This window comes from Phacochoerus africanus, chromosome 4 (genome assembly GCF_016906955.1).
Source record: "Phacochoerus africanus isolate WHEZ1 chromosome 4, ROS_Pafr_v1, whole genome shotgun sequence".
NCBI classification, from domain to species: Eukaryota; Metazoa; Chordata; class Mammalia; order Artiodactyla; family Suidae; genus Phacochoerus; species Phacochoerus africanus.
In genome coordinates, this window is record NC_062547.1 from 150,311,289 (window position 1) to 150,329,081 (window position 17,793).

A 17,793-nucleotide genomic window follows, 5' to 3' on the forward strand; every position below is an offset into this window, starting at 1 on the left:
AACAGTAATTGTCTATGAGGGACAAGACTTAAGATGGCACAGTTAGGCGTTCCTGTTGCAGCTTAGTGGTAACCCAGCTAGTACATGGGTTCCATCCCTGGCCCCGCTCAGTGGGTTAAGGATCCAGCATTGCCATGAGCTGCAGTGTAGGTTACAGTCATGGCTCGGATCTGGCATTGCTGTAGTTGTGGTGTGGGCCGACAGGTGCCCCTCTGATTTGACCCCTATCCTGGAAACTTTCATCAAAAAAAAAAAAAAAAAAGGAGTTCCCTTGTGGTGCAGCAGGCTAAGGATCTGATATTGTCACCAGTAAACCAACCTTTTTTTAATTTTAAAAAAATACCAAAAAGTTTTCAAAACCCTTGGTCAAATAGGATCATAGGTCACCATACATTCTTTTAATATTGACTATTTCCTTGATCACATGAACCTGAAATTTATTCTGGTTTCTTTTATATTTCGTAAGCTATTGTCTTTATAAGCCTTTACTTTTACATCTAGGAAATAGAGCTCTCTTATAAATTTAAATTTCACTCTCTCCTGGAGAAAGAGACATCTCACGTGTAATGTGTACAAAGACATAACTATAGATCTCATAGCTTCACCCTAAAAAGTTATGAATCAGATATTAAAGTATAAACTTACTCATTTATAAATAACATTTGGGATAAGATAAATTTGTTGCTTAGACGACTAAGGCGTTGCTCTTTGTGGAAGAACCCGTAAGATTTGTATTTGTCCTTGATAAACCTTAAGGAGGCTGTGAATGAGATTGTGGGTGAGGGGGCCTTCCTAGCAGTTTGAGCTTTAAAAGGCTTTTTTCCTCCTTGGTTTCAGGTTTTAAGTAATTGAGCAAATTGGGCTCAGTCTCAGGTTAATGTGAGCTGTATTTACATTTCAGATTTGTAAAGATTTGCAAGACAGAGACGGTTGGTTGTTTTTAATTCTCCAAAGAACGGGTCTGCCATTTAAATGATATTTAAAGATTGATTTCCCAACTGTATTTTCTCTAATTTGCTTTTATATATCAGTGAGAGATTTCCAACAAACCTGAAATTCAAGACCTCTAGGTCCTAGACTTTTAGGGCTTAATTTATCATGCCTTAGAAAGCTTGCGTAAGAAGTAGAAGGACTTAGGCTCACTTCTTCTCATGAAAACACCAAAAGCATAGCTAACTGGTGAACGACCACTGATAAAAAGACCGGAGTCCAGCAGAAAAGATACTGTACGTCTAAAAACAAAGAAGGAGCCACAACAGCACGACAGGAGGGGCACATTCAAGATAAACTCAAATCCCATACTCACCAGGTGGGCACCCCACAAACTGGAAAATAATTATATCGGAGAGGTTCTCCTGTAGGAGCGAGAGTTCTTCTGCTTTTAATTCAGCGACTCTTATTCTACGTATACTTGTACAACCATCATCACAACCTAATTTTTACAACTTTTCCATCCCAAGCCCCCCGTCCATCCGTTCCCCACAACCTGTCCCCTTTGTAACCGTGGTTTCTCAAAGGCTGAGTCTTACTGTTCTGCAAATAAGTTCACTGTATCCTTTTTTTAGATTCCACGTATAAGAGATAGCATATAACGTTTGTCTCTCACTGTCTGATGAACTTCACTTAGTATGATAATTTTTAGGTCCGTCCGTGTTGTTGCAAATGCCATTACTTCCTTCTCTTTATGGCCCAGTCGTATTCCGTTCTGTGTGTGTACCGTATCTTCTTGATCCACTGCTCTGTCCCTGGACACTGAGGTGGCTTCCATGGCTTGGCTGTTGTGTACGGTGCTGTGATGAACACTGGCGTATGTGTAACTTTTCTAGTCATGGTTTTCTCCCGACAGATGCCCAGGAGTAGGATTGGTGGATTTTTTTTTTTTTTTTTTGAGGAATCTCCCTACTGTCTTCCACAGTGGTTGCACCAGTTTATATTCCCCCCAACAGTGTAAGAGGGTTCCCTTTTCTCCACACCCTCTCCAGCACTTATTGTTTGTAGACTTTTGGATGGTGGCCGTTCTGACCGGTGTAAGGTGGTACCTCATCGTGGTTTTGAGGTGCGTTTCTCTAATAATGCGTGACGCTGAACATCTTTTCATGTGTTCTTTGGCCGTCTGTATGTCTTCTTTGGAGAACTGTCTGTTCAGATCTTCTGCCCACTTTTTGATGGGGTTGTTTGTTTTCTTGGTATGGAGCTGCAGGAGGTGGTTATATAGTTTGGAGATGAATCCCTTGTCAGTCACTTCATTTGCAGATATTTTCTCCCATTCGGTGGGTTGTGTTTTTGTTTTGTTTAAAGTTTTCTTTGCTGTGCAAAAACTTTTAAGTTTAATTAGGTCCCATTTGTTTATTTTTGTTTTTATTGTCATGACTCTAGGAGGTGGACTTACAAAGATACTGCTGTGGTTTGTGGCAGAGGGTGTTCTGCCTATGTTTTCCTCTAAGAGTTTTATAGTATCTGGTCTTATATATAGGTCTTTAATCCATTTTAAGTTTATTTTTGTGTATGGTGTTAGGAAGTGTTCTAATTTCATTCTTTTCCATGTAGCTGTTCAGTTTTCCCAGCACCACTTATTGAAAGGACTGTCTTTTCTCCACTGTATATTCTTGACTCCTTTGTCATAGATTAATTGATTGTAGGTGCATGGGTTTAATTCTGGGCTTTCTACCCTGTGCCACTGATCTATATTTCTGTATTTGTGACAGTGCCATACTGTTTTTATTACTGTAGTTTTGTAGTATAGTCTGAAGTCAGGGTGCCTGATTCCTCCAGCTCCATTTTTCTTTCTCAGGATGGGTTTGGCTACTTGGGGTGTGTTCTGTTTCCAAACAAACTTCAAAATATTTTTTTTCGAGTTCTGTGAAAAATGTCCTTGGTAATTTGATAGGGATGGCATTGAATCTAGATTGCCTTGGGTAGTATAGTCATTTTGATAATATTGATTCTTCCAATCCAAGAGCATGGTATATATTTCCATCTATTTGTGTCATCTTTGATTTCTTTCATCAGAGTCTTACAGTTTCCAGAGTACAAGTCTTTTGTCTCTCTAGGTAGGTTTATTCCTAGGTAGTTAATTTGATGTGATGGTAAATGGTATTGTTTCCCTAATTTCTCTTTCTGATCCTTCATTGATAGTATATGGAAATGCCGTCAATTTCTGTGTATTAATTTTGTATCCTGCACCTTTACCAAATTCATTGATGAGCTCTAACAGTTTTCTGGTAGCAACTTTAGGATGGTCATCTGCAAACAGTGATAATTTTACTTCATCCTTTCCAATTTGGATTTCCTTTTATTTCCTTTTCTTCTCTAATTGCCATAGCTAGGACTTCTAGAACTATGTTGGATAGAAATGGCAAGAGCAGACATCCTTGACTTGTTACTGACTGTAGTTGGAATTCTTTCAGTTTTCACCATTGAGAATGATGTTAGCTGAGGGTTTGTTAAATACAGCCTTTATGTTGAGGTAGGTTCCCTCTATGCTGACTTATATCTAGGTCTTTAATCCATTTTAAGTTTATTTTTGTGTATGGTGTTAGGGAGTGTTCTAATTTCATTCTTTTCCATGTGGCTGTCCAGTTTTCCCAGCACCACTTATTGAACAAGCTGTCCTTTCTCCATTGTATATTCTTGCCTCCTTTGTCATAGATTAGTTGGCTGTAGGTGTGTGGGTTTATTCTGGGCTTTCTATCCTGTTCCACTGATCTATATTTCTGTCTTTGTGCCAGTACCATGTGGTTTTGATGATTGTTGCTTCGTAGTATAGTCTGAAGTCCAGTAACCTGATTCCTCCAGCTCCACAGATTGCTAGTATTTTGATGAGGAATTTTGCATCTATGTTCATGAGTGATATTGGTCCGTAATTTTCCTTTTTTTTGTGATATCTTTGGTTTTGGTATCAGGGTGATGGTGGCCTCATAGAATGAGTTGGAAGTGTTCTTTCTTCCACAATTTTTTGGAATAGTTTCAAAAGGACAGGAATTAAGTCTTCTCTAAATTTTTTATAGAATTCCCATGTGAAGCCATCTGGTCCTGGACTTTTGTTTGTTGGAAGTGGTTCGTTTGTTTGTCTGTTTGTTTTATGGTTGTACTCACAGTACATGGACATTCCCAGGCTAGGGGTCAAATTAGAGCTGCAGCTGCTGCCTTATACCACAGCTCACAGCAATGCCGGATCCTTAACCCACTGAGCAAGGCTAGGGATCAAACCTGCGTCCTGATGGATATTAGTTGGGTTCATTACCACTGAGCCACAATAGGAACTCCTGTTGGAAGTTTATTAATCCCATTTTCAATTTCAGTACTAGTGATTGGTCCCTTCATCTTTTTTATTTCTTCTTGGTTTAGTCTTATAGTTGTCCATTTCTTCTAGACTCACCATTTCACTGGCATATGGTTTCTCACAGTAGTCTCTTATGATCCTTTGTATTTCCATGATACCTGTTGTAACTTCTCCTTTTTCACTTCTAATTCTTATTTTTTATTTTATTTTATTTTTGCCGCATCCATGGCATATGGAGGTTCCCCGGCTAGGGGTCTAATCAGAGCTGTAGCCGCCAGCCTACACCAGAGCCACAACAATGCAGGATCCAAGCCGCGTCTCCAACCCGCATCACAGCTCATGGCAATGCCAGATCCTTAACCCAGTGAGCGGTGCCAGGGATCAAACCAACATCCTCATGGCTCCTAGTCAGATTTGTTAACCACTGCACCACAACAGGAACTCCCCTTCTAATTTTATTGATTTGAGTCCTCTCTCTTTTTTTCTTGATGAGTCTAAAAGTTTATCAATTTTGTTGATACTTTCAAATAACCAGCATTTGGTTTCACTGATCTTTTCTGTGGTTGTCATCTTTTCTATTTCATTGATTTCTGCTCTGATCTTTATTTCTTTCCTTCTGCTAACTTTGGGTTTTGTCTGTTCTTCTCGCTCTAGTTGCTTTAGATGTAAAGTTAGGTTCTTTATTTGAGGTTTTTCTTGTTTCCTTAGGTAGGCTTGTATTGCTATGAACTTCCCTCTTAGAACTGCTTTTGCTGCATTTCATAGGTTTTTGGATTGCTGTGTCTTTGTTGTCATTTGCTTCTAGGTATTTTTTAACTTCCTCTCTGATTTCTTCAGTGATCCATTGGTTGTTCAGTAGCATGTTGTTTAGTCTCCATGTGTTTGTGCTTTTTGCAGTCTTTTTCTTGTTGTTGATTTCCTGTCATATAGTGTTGTGGTCAGAAAAGATGCTGGGTATGATTTCAGTTTTCTTAAATTTACTGAGGCTTGATTTGTGGCTCAGAATGTGATCTCTCCTAGGAATGTTCCACATGAGAAGAATGTGCATTTTTCTGCTTTTGGATGGAATATTTTATAAATATCAACTAAGTCCATCTGGGCTAATGCATCATTTAAGGCCTGTGTTTCCTTGCTGATTTTGTCTGGATGCTCTGTCCATTGCTGTAAGTGGGGTGTTAAAGTCCCCCACTGTTACTGTGTTACTGTCAATTTCTCCTTTTAAGGTTGTTAGCAGTTGCCTTATATATTGAGGTGTTCCTATGTTGGGTGCATATATATTTACAATCATTGTATTTTCTTCTTCTTGCATTCAGTAGTATTGTAGCCTTTCTTGCTTCTGATGTCTGCCCCCCTTGTGGCTGATCCTTTGATCATTATGTAATGTCCCTCTTTGTCTCTTATAATATTCTTTATTTTAAGGTTTATTTTGTCTGATATGAGTATTGCTACTCCAGCTTTTTTTCTTCTTTTATTCCCATTTGCATGGAATATTTTCTTCCATCCTCTCACATTCAATTTGTATGTGGCCTTAGAACTGAAGTGGGTCTCTTGAAGACAGCATATATATGGGTATCCTTTTTGTATCCATTCATTTTGTATCCATTCAGCCAGTCTGTATCTTTTGGTTGGAGCATTTAGTCCATTTACATTTAAGGTAATTATTGATATGTATGTTTTTATTGCCATTTTGTAAATTGTTTTGGATTTGTTTTTGTTGGTGTTTTTCTTTCTTCTTTTATTATCTTCTCTTGTGGTTTTATGACTATCTTTAGTGTTGTGTTTGGATTGCTTTTTTATTTGTGTATCTATTGTAGATTTTCTGTTTCCAGTTACCATGAGATTTTGATATAGGAATCTATATGTATACAAAATTGTTTTAAGGTGCTGGTCTCTTAATTGCATCTCCAGTATCCTGCATTTCTACACTCCTCTTCTCATGGTTGCTGGTTTTGGTAGCATATTTGCGTGTGGATGACTTCCTACCTTTACTATACATTTGCCTTTACCGGTGAGCCTTGTCATTTGTAATTTTCTTCTTTCTAGTTGTGGCCTTTTCTTTTCAACCTAGTTCCTTTAGTAGTTGTTGTACAGCTTGTTTAGTGGTGCTGAATTCTCTTAGCTTTTACTTGTCTATAAAGCTTTTGATTTCTCCTTCAAACCTGAATGAGAGCCTTGCTGGGTAGAGTAATCTTGGTTGGAGGTTTTTTCATCACTTTAAATATACTGTGCTGCTCCCTTCTGAAAAAAATCAGCTGATAACCTTCTCGGAGTTCCCTTGTAAGTTATTTGTTTCTTTTTCCTAGGTGCTTTCCATATTTTCTCTTTGTCTTTAATTTTGGTCGGTTTGATTATTATGTGGTTCGGGGTGTTCCTCCTTAGATTTATTTTATATGGCATTCATTGTGCTTCCTGGATTCGAGTGAATGATTCCTTTCCCATGTTAGGGAAGTTTTCGGCCATTATCTCTTCAAATATTTTCCCTGGCCCTTCCTCTCTCTCTTCTCCTTCTGGCACTCCTATAATGCAGATGTTGATGCATTTAAAGTTGTCCCAGAGTTCTCTTGACTGTCTTTTCAATCTTCTTTCTCTTTTCCATTCCGTGTCAGTGATTTCTACCAGTCTGTCTTCCACCTCGTTTATTCATTCTTCTGCATCCTATATTCTGCTGTTGGTTCTCTCTAGTGAATTTGTATTTTTATTGTATTTTACATCTCTGCTTGCTTAATTTTTAAACCTTCTGTTTCTTTGTTCAGTATTTCTTGTAATTTATCAGTCTTTTTCTCCAGTTTATTTCCAAGATGATGAATCATCTTCAGTATCATAAGTCTAAAGTCTTTTTCATGGAGGTTGATAATCTCCAGATCACTTAGCCGTTTTTCTGGGGTTTCTTGTTCCTTCATCTGGATCATATTTCTCTGCCTTTTCATTATGTGTAGATTTTTCTGTGGTCTCCTTTCACATTCAGTAGTATTGTAGCCTCTCTTGCTTCTGATGTCTGCCCCCTTGTGGCTGAAGTTGGTACAGGGGCTTGTTGCAGGCTTCCTGATGAGTGGGACTGGTGCCTGCCCACTGGTAGGTGGAGCTGATTCTTAACCCACTGGTGAGTGGGGCTTTGTCTCTGGGTGTGATTAGAGGTGGCTGTGTTCCTACGAGGACTTGAGGCAGCCTGTTTATTGATGGGCAGGGCTGTGTTTCCAACCTGGTTTGTTGTTTGGCCTGGGGCTTCTCAGATTTTTCCAAAATGGCCACATCTAGAGGAGTTCATGCTGATGGTTATTCCCTATACCTTTGCCTCCAGTGTCCTTCCCCCACAATGAGCCACAGTCACACACCCCCTGTTGTTTTCCCAGGAAATCATCCAAGGTCCACAGGCATAATTGAGATTCAAATGGCGTCTCTGCTTTGCCCTAGGACCCAGAGTACGTGAAGCCTGTTGGTGTCCTCATAGAGTGATGTCTTTGTTTCCCCCAGTCCTGTGGAGCTCCTGTGCACAAGCCCCACTGGCTTTCAAAGCCAAATGTTCTGGGGCTTCTACTCCCAATGCCCAATCCCCAGGCGTGGGAACCTGACATGGAGCTTTGAACTCTCACTCCTTTTGGAGAGCCTCTATGGTAGTTATTTTCCAGTCTCTGGGTTGCCCACCTGATGGGTATAGGGTTGTTTATATTGCAAAAGCACCCCCTCCCCACTGTCTTGATGTGGCTTCTTCTTTGTCTTTTGGTGTAGGACATCTTTTTTGGTAGTTTCCAGTCTATTTTGTTCAGCTGTTGGTTGTAATTTGGTCTTTTCCTGAGAGGTAAGCTCCAGTCCTTCTACTCCGCCATACTAATCCTGTCAAGGGGTGAGAGTTCTGAGGTCCACAGCAGGCTCTCTATCCTTGTGGTCTGGCATTGGGAGGGATTCCCAGAACATTTGGCTTTAAAGGCCAGCAGGGCTTGATCACAGGAGCTCCACAGAACTGGGAGAAACAGAAACTCCACTCTTGAAGGGCACACACAAGCTCTCATGCACACCAGGACCCAAGGGAAAAGCAGTGATTTCGTAGGACCCTGGACCAGACCTACCTGCTGGCTTTGGAGGGTCTCTGGGGGAGGCAAGGGCCAACAGTGGCTCACTGTGGGGACAAAGACCGTGGTGGCATACGTACCAGGGAGTACTCATGGGCATGAACTCTCCTGGAGGCTGCCATTTTGACACCAAGACCTGGCCCCACCCAAGAGCCTACAGACACCAATGTTCATTCACCTCAGACCAAAAAACCAAAAGGTCAGGAACAAAGCCCCACTCATCAACAGACAGGCTGCCTAAAGTCTTCCTGAACCACAGCTTCATCTAAACACACCCCTTGACACAATCCTGCCCACCAGAAGGACAAGGCAAGCTCCATCCACCAACGGGCAGGCACCAGTTCCCCCCACCAGGGATCCTTCACAAGCCTCTAGACTAACACTACTCACCAGAGGGAAGACATCAGAAGCAAGAGGAACCACAGTCCTGCAGCCTGGAGGACATAAACTGCAAAAACAGAACACTGGACAGAATGAGATGGCAACAGAATCTGTTCCAGACCAAGGAACCAGAAGGACAGTGAAATGAAGTGAAGATAGACAAAGTTACCTGAAAAAAAATTCAGAGTAATGATAGGAAGGATGATCCAAGATCTCAGAAAAAGAATGAAGGTACAGACCAAGAAGATACAAGAAGTGCTTAATAAAGAGCTAGAAGATAAAAAGAGCAAATAGATTGAACAATACAGTAACTGAAATGAAAAATACACTAGAAGGAATCAATAGCAAAATAAATGAGGCAGAAGAACAGATAAGTGAGCTGGAAGACAGAAAATGGTGGATATCACTGCCACAGAGGGGAATAAAGGCAAAAGAACAAAAAGACATGAGGACACAAAAAGATACATGCATGCTTATGTTCACTGTAGCACTATTCACAAGAGCTGAGACATGGAAACAACCTAAATGCCCATCGACAGATGATTGGATTAGGAAGATGTGGTATATATACAAAATGGAATACTACTCAGCCATAAAAAAGAACAAAATAGTGCCATTTGCAGCAACATGGATGGAACTAGGTATTATCATACTAAGTGAAGTAAGTCAGAAAGAGAAAGACATATTATATGATATCACTTATATGCAGAATCTAAAATATGGCACAAATGAACCTGTCTACAAAACAGAAATAGACTCACAAACATGGAGAACAGACTTGTGGTTGCCAAGGGGGCAGGGGAGGGGGATGGGCTGGGACTCTGGGGTAATAGATGAAAGCTATGGTTCCGACTTGGAACCATGAGGTTGCGGGTTCGGTCCCTGCCCTTGCTCAGTGGGTTAAGGATCCGGCGTTGCCATGAGCTGTGGTGTAGATCGCAGACGCGGCTCGGATCCTGCGTTGCTGTGGCTCTGGCATAGGCCGGTGGCTACAGTTCCGATTCGACCCCTAGCCTGGGAACCTCCATATGCCGTGGGAGCAGCCCCAAAGAAATAGCAAAAAGACAAAAAAAAAAAAAGAAAAGAAAGAATAGACAGACAGTAAGGTCCTACTGTATAGCACCGGGAATTATATCTAATCTCCTGGGATAGACCATGATGGAAAATAATCTAAAAAAGAGAATATAGGAGTTCCCGCTGTGGCACAATAGGTTAATGATCTGGCTTGTCTTTGTGGCAAAGCCAGTTCATTCCAGGCCTGGCACAATGGGTTAAGGATCCTGTGTTACTGCAGGTGTGGCCAAAAACAGAGGGAAAAAAAGAGAGAGAAAATGTATATATATGTATGACTGAGTCACACTGCTATGCAGCACAAACTGGCACAACATTGTGAATCAACTAATTTTTAAATAATTTTTTTAAAAAATGAGGACAGTTTAAAAAACCTCTGGGACAATATTAAATGCACCAACATTCACATTATAAGGGTCCCAGAAGGAGAAGAGAAAAGGGGTCCAAGAAAATATTTGGAGAGATAATAGCTGAAAACTTCCCTAACATAGGAAAGGATATAGTCATCCAGGTCCAGGAAGCTTGGAGAATCCCATACAGGATAAACCTAAGGAGAAACATACTGAGACACATACTAATCAAATTGACAAAAATTAAAGATAAAAACATTAAGAGAAACAAGGGAATAACAATAAATAATATACAAAGGAATCTCCATAAGGCTATCAGCTGATTTTCAGCAGAAACTCTGCAGGCAAGAAGGGAGTTGCTACATTTAAAATAATAAAAAGGAAAAACCAATAGCCAAGAATACTCTAGCTGGCAAATACCTTGTTGAGATTCTACAGAGAAATCAAAAATTTTACAGACAAGCAAAAGCTAAGAGAATCCAGCGCCACCAAACCAGCTTTACAGCAAATGCTAAAAGATCACCTCTGTGTGGAGAAGAAAAGGTCCCGACAGAAATAAGGGAGTTACAAATGGGAAAGCTTGCCAGTAAAGGCAGACATACAATAAACATAGGAAGTCATCCACACACAAACATATCAAAACCAGCGACCATGAGAAGAGGAGCGCACAAATGCAGGATACCGGGGATAATACCTTTGAAATTAGAGGCCAGCACCTTAAAACAATCTGTGTGTGTGTGTGGAGAGAGAGAGAGAGAGGTGGGGTGGGGGGGACTGTATATCAAATCCTTATGGTAACTACAAACCAAAAATCTGCAACATTAAAAAGGCCATATATGATAAACATGTATTCAACAGTGAAAAGCTGAAAGCATTTCCTCTAAAATCAAGAACAAGACAAGAATGTCCACTCTCACCACTTTTATTCAGAATAATTTTGGAAGTACCAGCCATGGCAATTAGAGAAGAAAAATAAACAAAAGGAGTCCAATTTGGAATAGAAGAAGTTACTCTGTTACTGCTTGCAGATGACGTGATATTATACAAAGAAAATTTGGCAGATGCTACCAAAAAAACTATTAGAGCTCATCAATGAATTTGGTAAAGTTTCAGAATATAAATCTAATACACACAAATCTGTTGCATTTCTATACAGTAGCAAGAAACAATCAGAAAGAGAAATTAAGGAAACAATCCCATTTACCACTGCATCAAAAAGAAAAAAAATACCTAGGAATAAACCTACTTAAAGAGGCAAAAGATCTGAAAACTGTAAGATGCTGATGAAAGAAACTGAAGATGACACAAACGAGTGGCAAGATTTATCATGTTCTTTGGTTGAAGCATCAATATTGTCAAAACAAGTATACTTCCCAAAGTAATCTACAGATTCAGTGTAATCCCAATCAAATTACCAAGGGCATTTCTTAGAGCACTAGAACAAAAAATTCTTTAATTCCTATGGATGCATAAAAACTCTGAATATCTAAAGCAATCCTGAAAAAGAAAAATGGAGCTGAAGGAACCATGGTCCCTGACTTCAGACTATACTGCAAAGCTACAGTCATCAAAACAGTATGGTACTGGAACGAAACAGAAATCTAGCTCAATGGAACAGAAGAGAAAGCTCAAAAATAAACCCAAGCACCTATGGTCAATTAATTGCTGACAAAAGAGACAAAAATAATACCATGGAGAAAAGACAGTCCCTTCAAGAAGTGGTGCTGGAGAAACTGGAGAGCTTCATGTAAAAGAATGAGATGAGAACATTCTCTTGACACCACACACAAAAATAAACTCAAAATGGATTAAAGACCTAAATGGAGGACCCGGCACTATAAAACTCTTAGAGGAAAACCCAGGAAGGACACTTTTTGACATAAATCTCAGCAATATCTTTTTGGATCCACCTCTTAGGGTAGTGAAAATAAAAACAAAAATGAACAATATAAACAAATGGGACCTAATTAAATTTAAAAGCTTTGCACAGCAAAGGAAACCATAAACAAACTGAAAAGACAACCTGCAGACTGGGAGGAAATATTTGCAAGCAATGCAACCGACAAAGGACTAATCTCCAAGATATACGAACAGCTCATGCAGCTCAGTATCAGAAAAGCAAACAACGCAATTGAAAAATGGGCAGAAGACCTAAATAGACATTTCTCCAAAGAAGACATACCGACGGCCAAAAAGTACATGAAAAGATGCTCAGCATCATTCATGATTAGGGAAATGCAAATCGAGACCATAATGAGTTGGCACCTCACACTGCTCAGAATGGCCATCAGCAAAATGTCTATAAACAATAAATGCTGGAGTTCCCGTCGTGGCGCAGCGGAAACGAACCTGACTAGGAACCATGAGGTTGCAGGTTCAATCCCTGGCCTCACTTAGTATGTGGCTGTGGCTGTGGCGTAGGCTGGCAGCTATGGCTCCGATTAGAACCCTAGCCTGGGATCCTCCATATGCTGTGGGTGCAGTCCTAAAAAGACGAAAGACAAAAAAAAAAAAAAAAAACAGCTGGAGGGAGTTCGCATGTTGGCACAGCAGTTTAAGGGCCTGGCATTGTTTCGGCGGCAGCCTGGGTTTGATTCCCAGTCGGGTGCAGTGGGTTAAGGATCTGCTGTTGCCGCAGCTATGGAGTAGGTTGAACCTGTGGCTCAGATTCGACCCCTGGCCTGGGAACTTCCACATGCCAGGGCTGCAGCCAAAACAACAACAATAAACGCTGGAGAGTGTGTGGAGAAAAGGGGACCCTCCCAGTGTAAACTGGTGCAGCCACTATGGAAAACAGCATGAGATTCCATAAAAAACTAAAAAGAGAGATACCATATGATCCAGCAATCCTACTCCTGGGCATCTATCCAGAGAAAACCTGAAGTCAGAAGATACATGCAGGAGTTCCCCTGTGGCTCAGCAGGTTATGATTCCAACTAGTATCCCCCCTGAATATTGCTCCCAGTTTTTGCTTTATAGCTATGGGCTCAGTTAAGGGTTTCCTCTAGTGTGCTTAAACTGTTTCCGGAGGGCAGATTCATTTGCCTAGTCTTAGGAGGCACCCCCAGTGAAACCCTGTCCCACAGGGTAATTAAAAGAGAAGGAACCAACGTGTATAAAGCCCATTTATCTATACCAACTTTTATAAACCTGCATCTCAATTTTATCAACCTTTATACCTTTAATTTCCATTAGGACTCAGTCTCTGAGGAGTCCTGAGGCTTTCTTTTCTTTTTATTCCCCAAGTATGTATTTTGTATGAAAGGCTCTGGGGTCCCCAGTGAGGGGCTGAGCCAAGGGACTTTAGTCAATCTTTTAACTTAAATAATTGGCCCCAAGTTGCCCCAAGTAATTGTTGGTCACGTAGCTCAGGATAATTCTTTTCGGGCTGTTTGTATGTATGTTTTTAAATGGGGTAAAGAGAGTGAACTTGTTTGGGGCCCTTTAATGCCAGAGACCAGAGGGAGCCCCTGGGTCCATCCCACCTTGGGTAATGGTGATCGACCCACTGACATCTGTTCTTACTTATCCCATTTGTAAACTTAATTTTTTTCTACCTGCCCACAGTATGCAGAGGTTTGATGTGGGATCTCGGTTCCCAGACCAGGGGTTGAACCTGGGCCGCAGCAGGGAAAGGGCTGAGTCTCAACCACTAGACCATTAGGGAACTCCCAGTTTATCCCTCGTTTAAATAACCATCTAAAGATTTCTTTACTGGAGTTCCAGTTGCAGCTCAGCGGGTTATGAACCCAACTAGCATCCATGAGGATGCAGGTTTGATCCCTGGCCTCACCCTGTGGGTTAAGGATCCGGCATTGCCTTGAACTGCAGCATAGGTTGCAGACACGGCTCAGATCCTGCATTGTGGCTGTGGTGTAGGCCAGAGGCTACAGCTCCGATTCAACCCCTCGCCTGGGACCCTCCATATGCCAAGGGTACAGCCCTAAAAAGATAAAAGACAAAAAAAAAAGTTTCCTTAGCCTGATTCATATTCATGTGTGCATATGTTTCCATAGGATGGGAAAACAGCCTTTCCTTTAGTTTCTTAGCACCTACGGCAGGACAAGGCAGGAATTTGGGGATTTATTTACTTTTGGGGATAGATTCTTCAAAATTTCCACCTTTGGGGGAAGACGTCTTTAAACTTTGTCTTCAGCTCTTTTTCTTACTTCCTTATTCATCAACCTAATTAACATGAATTATCGTCATGTCTTACTAACATCCGTAAGACTCACTGAGAGGAAGCAGAGACCACAAATGAGGCTTCCCAGAGCGGTCTGCCAGTCTGCTGTTGTCAGTTGAGGGAGTTCTTAGCTGAAACGTCTATCTTTCTCCACCTTCCAGTTTGTTTTTTTTCCTTATAAGTAACTCATGAAACAGCTCTCTCAAAACTTACAAATGTAGAAGTTTCTCTTAGATGAAGGTTCCATCGTTTGGCTGTTAACAAGATATGTCTTAATAGTGACTCAAATCAGTAAGACCCAAGAGGAGTCCCCACAAGAGAGGTGAAGGACCAGCCTTCAGAAGATCTCGGCGGTTCGCTCCAGGGAATGTCCAGGAAAGGAAAGACCTCTGTCTCCCCGCTGCCACGAGGAAGGTCAAGATGGCGAAAACCCTGAGAGTCGGACAGTCAGACAAACCCTGCTCAGAATCCGGGTCTATTTCACTGGCTGCCAAACGTACACAGAGATGTCCCTTCCGGATGGCAAAGACCAAGCACCCAGACACACGGCACACAGACACGATGCCCGAGACACAGAGACACACCCGACGCAACCAGACAAACACCCGAGAAAATCAGCAAGGACATTTGCATCTCGAAGACACAGGGAGAGAAATGCAGGTTTCCCCTGAAAGGACTGTTGTTTCTTTAAGATCAGAATTCTGAAAAGATGTTTTTATCAGACCGTCTTTTTCTCTGACTTAACTGCGTAGACAGCAAAAGAGCCCCCATCTTAGTTACTCTAATTCCCAACCGCGTAACTCTCCTAAGTAGACGATTCCTACGTCCACAGCTCTGGCGGGGGTATCGGGTGGAAGCTGGCAGCCGGTCTTCCTTTTTCTTCTTGGTGTGAGAGCTCTGTTCCCATCCCAAGGTCAGTGTGTCAAGACAGAGTGGCCAGGGATGACCCTGTGGGGAGCTGATGCGCTGTCCGAAAGCCCCTCTGGCTTTTCCCCGGGTCGCTTCAGCCCCGTGGGCTTCGGGAGCCTGGGGCCACCGCGGGGCTCTGCTGCGCCGCCGCCAGCTCTTGGCGGGTCCCCAGCAGGAGAGTCCAGTGCAGAAGCGTGGGCGTCCCCACAGGGTGGCCGCAGGGGACGGGGACCAGGCCTCGCCTCCCCACTCCTTCCCTTTCCCTCCCGGCGCCTGAGAAAGCCGTGCCCGGCCCGACGAGCTCTCTCTTCTTCGGAGTTGAAAGCTCTCGGGAGGTATCTTCCCTGTGACGCTGACAAACCCCAGGAAGGTAGCCCGTTCCCAGTTGACCCGAGTCCAGCCCCCTGGGTGTCTCTCGACAGAGCAGGCCTTCCCCGGTCTGACAGCTGAGGGCAGCCCACTCAGCGTCCATGCGGAGCGAAAGCATCTGCCCAGTGTCTGCACCTGAGCTTGAGCCAAGCACCTCTTCTTGAAACCAAGCTTCCAGGAAGACCTCCTGCACCTCTGGAGAGGCGTTTAACACCACCGAATAAAACCTAGAGTCAGCAGCCAATAATGAGAGATGGAGAAGCACGGGAGACTCACCTGGTGCATCTGGACGCTCGGAGAAGGAGAGGCCCGAGCCGCCTCCGCAGGTACCTCGGCTCTGGAGGCTGCCGCGTTCCAGCAAAGGAGAGAAGCCTGCTCTGCATCCCTCTGCGGTCACCAAAGGTGTAGACTGAAAAAAAAAAAAAAAAAGGCCCAACCTAAAAGTTGAGAATTAGGGTTTTTTAGTGGACATAGAGGACTCAAGCCCTGGAGAGAGCCTCTCAGACAGCTCACCTGGTGCAAAAACAAGGGGCCAGGATACATAGGAGTCTTTGTTAAAGCAGAAGAAACATCAGTAAGTCCAGCATGGAAAGACTGCTGCTCACGAAAGAAAGAACAGACATCTCATCAGGAACTCGGCGCGTTTCCGCGTGTGGGCGGATAAAGGGTCTGCGCTCAAATCCAGATCCATCCCTTTGCTATGCGCCTCGACTCTCCAGGGTCTATCCTGTTTCCCTCCATCCTGGGTCCCCTGAGGGCGCGCCGTCGGAGGGGCTGCAGAGGGGTGGCTGGGTGGCTGCGACGTCTCTGTCTACGGACAGGGCAGGGGGCACTCTTTGTTCACAGACACATCAACTCCATTCCTAGGCCCGGACCCAGGAGGCCAGTGTACACGCAGCTTCACAGCAGTTCTGCTTCGCAGCTGGAGGTGGAAGCGGCACAGGTGTCCAGCAGCTGATACGAGCTGCAGTGTAGGAACCTTAGAAACACTATGCTTAGTCGAAAGCCAGACGCAGCAGCCCCCGTGCTGTGCCGTGCCATTTATGTGAAGCATCCAGAAGAGGTGACTCCGTAGAGCCAGAACACAGATTGGTGATGGCCAGGGCCGGGGAGCGGGAAGGAGGAGTGGCCGTTTCGTGGGTGGAAGGCCTCCTTTAGGGGAGACACACGTGCCCGGGAACCACACAGAGGTAGCGGTTAGACAACTTCAGGAATGTGCTAAATGCCATTGTTATTTGTTCACGTTGAAATGGTTAATTGTATGTGAGGTGAGTTTCCTGTCAATTTTTTAAAAAGATGATGGATGCCAGCACCTCCCGGCCAGAGCCGCCTCCCAGCACCCACCAGTCACCGTGGCCAGGCCGGATTTTATGCCCACCGCCAGCCCAACCCCCCCCACCACCGACCACAGGGCTACTTGTGGGGGAGAAATGAGGTCCCCAAAGGAAGACCCCGGTGCCGCAAGGAGAGGGGGCCACCGGGAAGGCCAGAGACTGCCAGAGGCTCACTCGAGGGAGTGTGGTCCCTCAGCCTCCCCCACGCCCGCCCCGTCTCAGCCTCCCCCTCGTCTTTCTCACCCGTCTCGCCCTCTGCTGCCCCAGCTCCAGAGCGGAATTGGCCGCCTGATTCTGAAGGAAGAGATGAGGGCCCGGTCCAGCTCCTACGCAGACCCCTGGGCCCCGCCGCGGAGCTCCACCAGCAGCCGGGAGGCCCTGCACACCGCTGGCTGTGAGCTGTCCCTCAATGGCTGTAAGCTCCTCCTGGGCTCGGGGCGTGGGTGGGCGGGTGGCCGCCTTCTTCCCCATCCGTTCTGCCCTAAGTCTCACCAGTGTCTAGAAGGCAGACTTGGCGAGGGCCTGTACTGGGCACCAGGTAAGGCCTTGCTCTGTCCTGAGCATCCCTGCCACTGCCATGTGTCACCTGAAGCCGTGACTCCCAATCAGGTTCCAGGCAAAGAAAAGCCTCTTCTGATGGTCTGAATGGCTCAGAGAGAATGGGGCTGCTGCTTGAGGTAGCGAGCCTCCCATCACTGGAGGGAGAAAAGCAGAGGCCTGGTTAAGCGCCTGGCCCTGAGCAGCTCTCTCTGGACACACCCCTGCCCGCCTGCCTCCTCTCCTACCTCTGTGAGATTCGGCCCTACCAGGAAGTGCCGTCAGGTCAACCCTTGATGGGTAACAAGAG

General features: G+C 43.9%; 1 protein-coding gene and 1 long non-coding RNA gene across 6 annotated transcripts in view; one reads left to right on the forward strand and one right to left on the reverse strand.

Annotated features, from left to right (window-relative positions):
* Nucleotides 1-17,793, forward strand: part of ABLIM3 (actin binding LIM protein family member 3) — a 128,338-nt gene that overhangs the window by 99,123 nt on the left and 11,422 nt on the right. For all 5 annotated transcript variants that reach the window (XM_047779005.1, XM_047779009.1, XM_047779004.1 and 2 more), the window contains one exon: nucleotides 17,214-17,361. In XM_047779005.1, coding sequence (XP_047634961.1) covers nucleotides 17,214-17,361 — 148 coding nt within the window. The remainder of the gene's footprint in view (nucleotides 1-17,213; nucleotides 17,362-17,793) is intronic.
* Nucleotides 1-17,793, reverse strand: part of LOC125126510 (uncharacterized) — a 121,983-nt gene that overhangs the window by 1,842 nt on the left and 102,348 nt on the right. The window contains exon 3 of the long non-coding RNA XR_007134652.1: nucleotides 15,889-16,021. This is a non-coding gene — a long non-coding RNA (uncharacterized LOC125126510). The remainder of the gene's footprint in view (nucleotides 1-15,888; nucleotides 16,022-17,793) is intronic.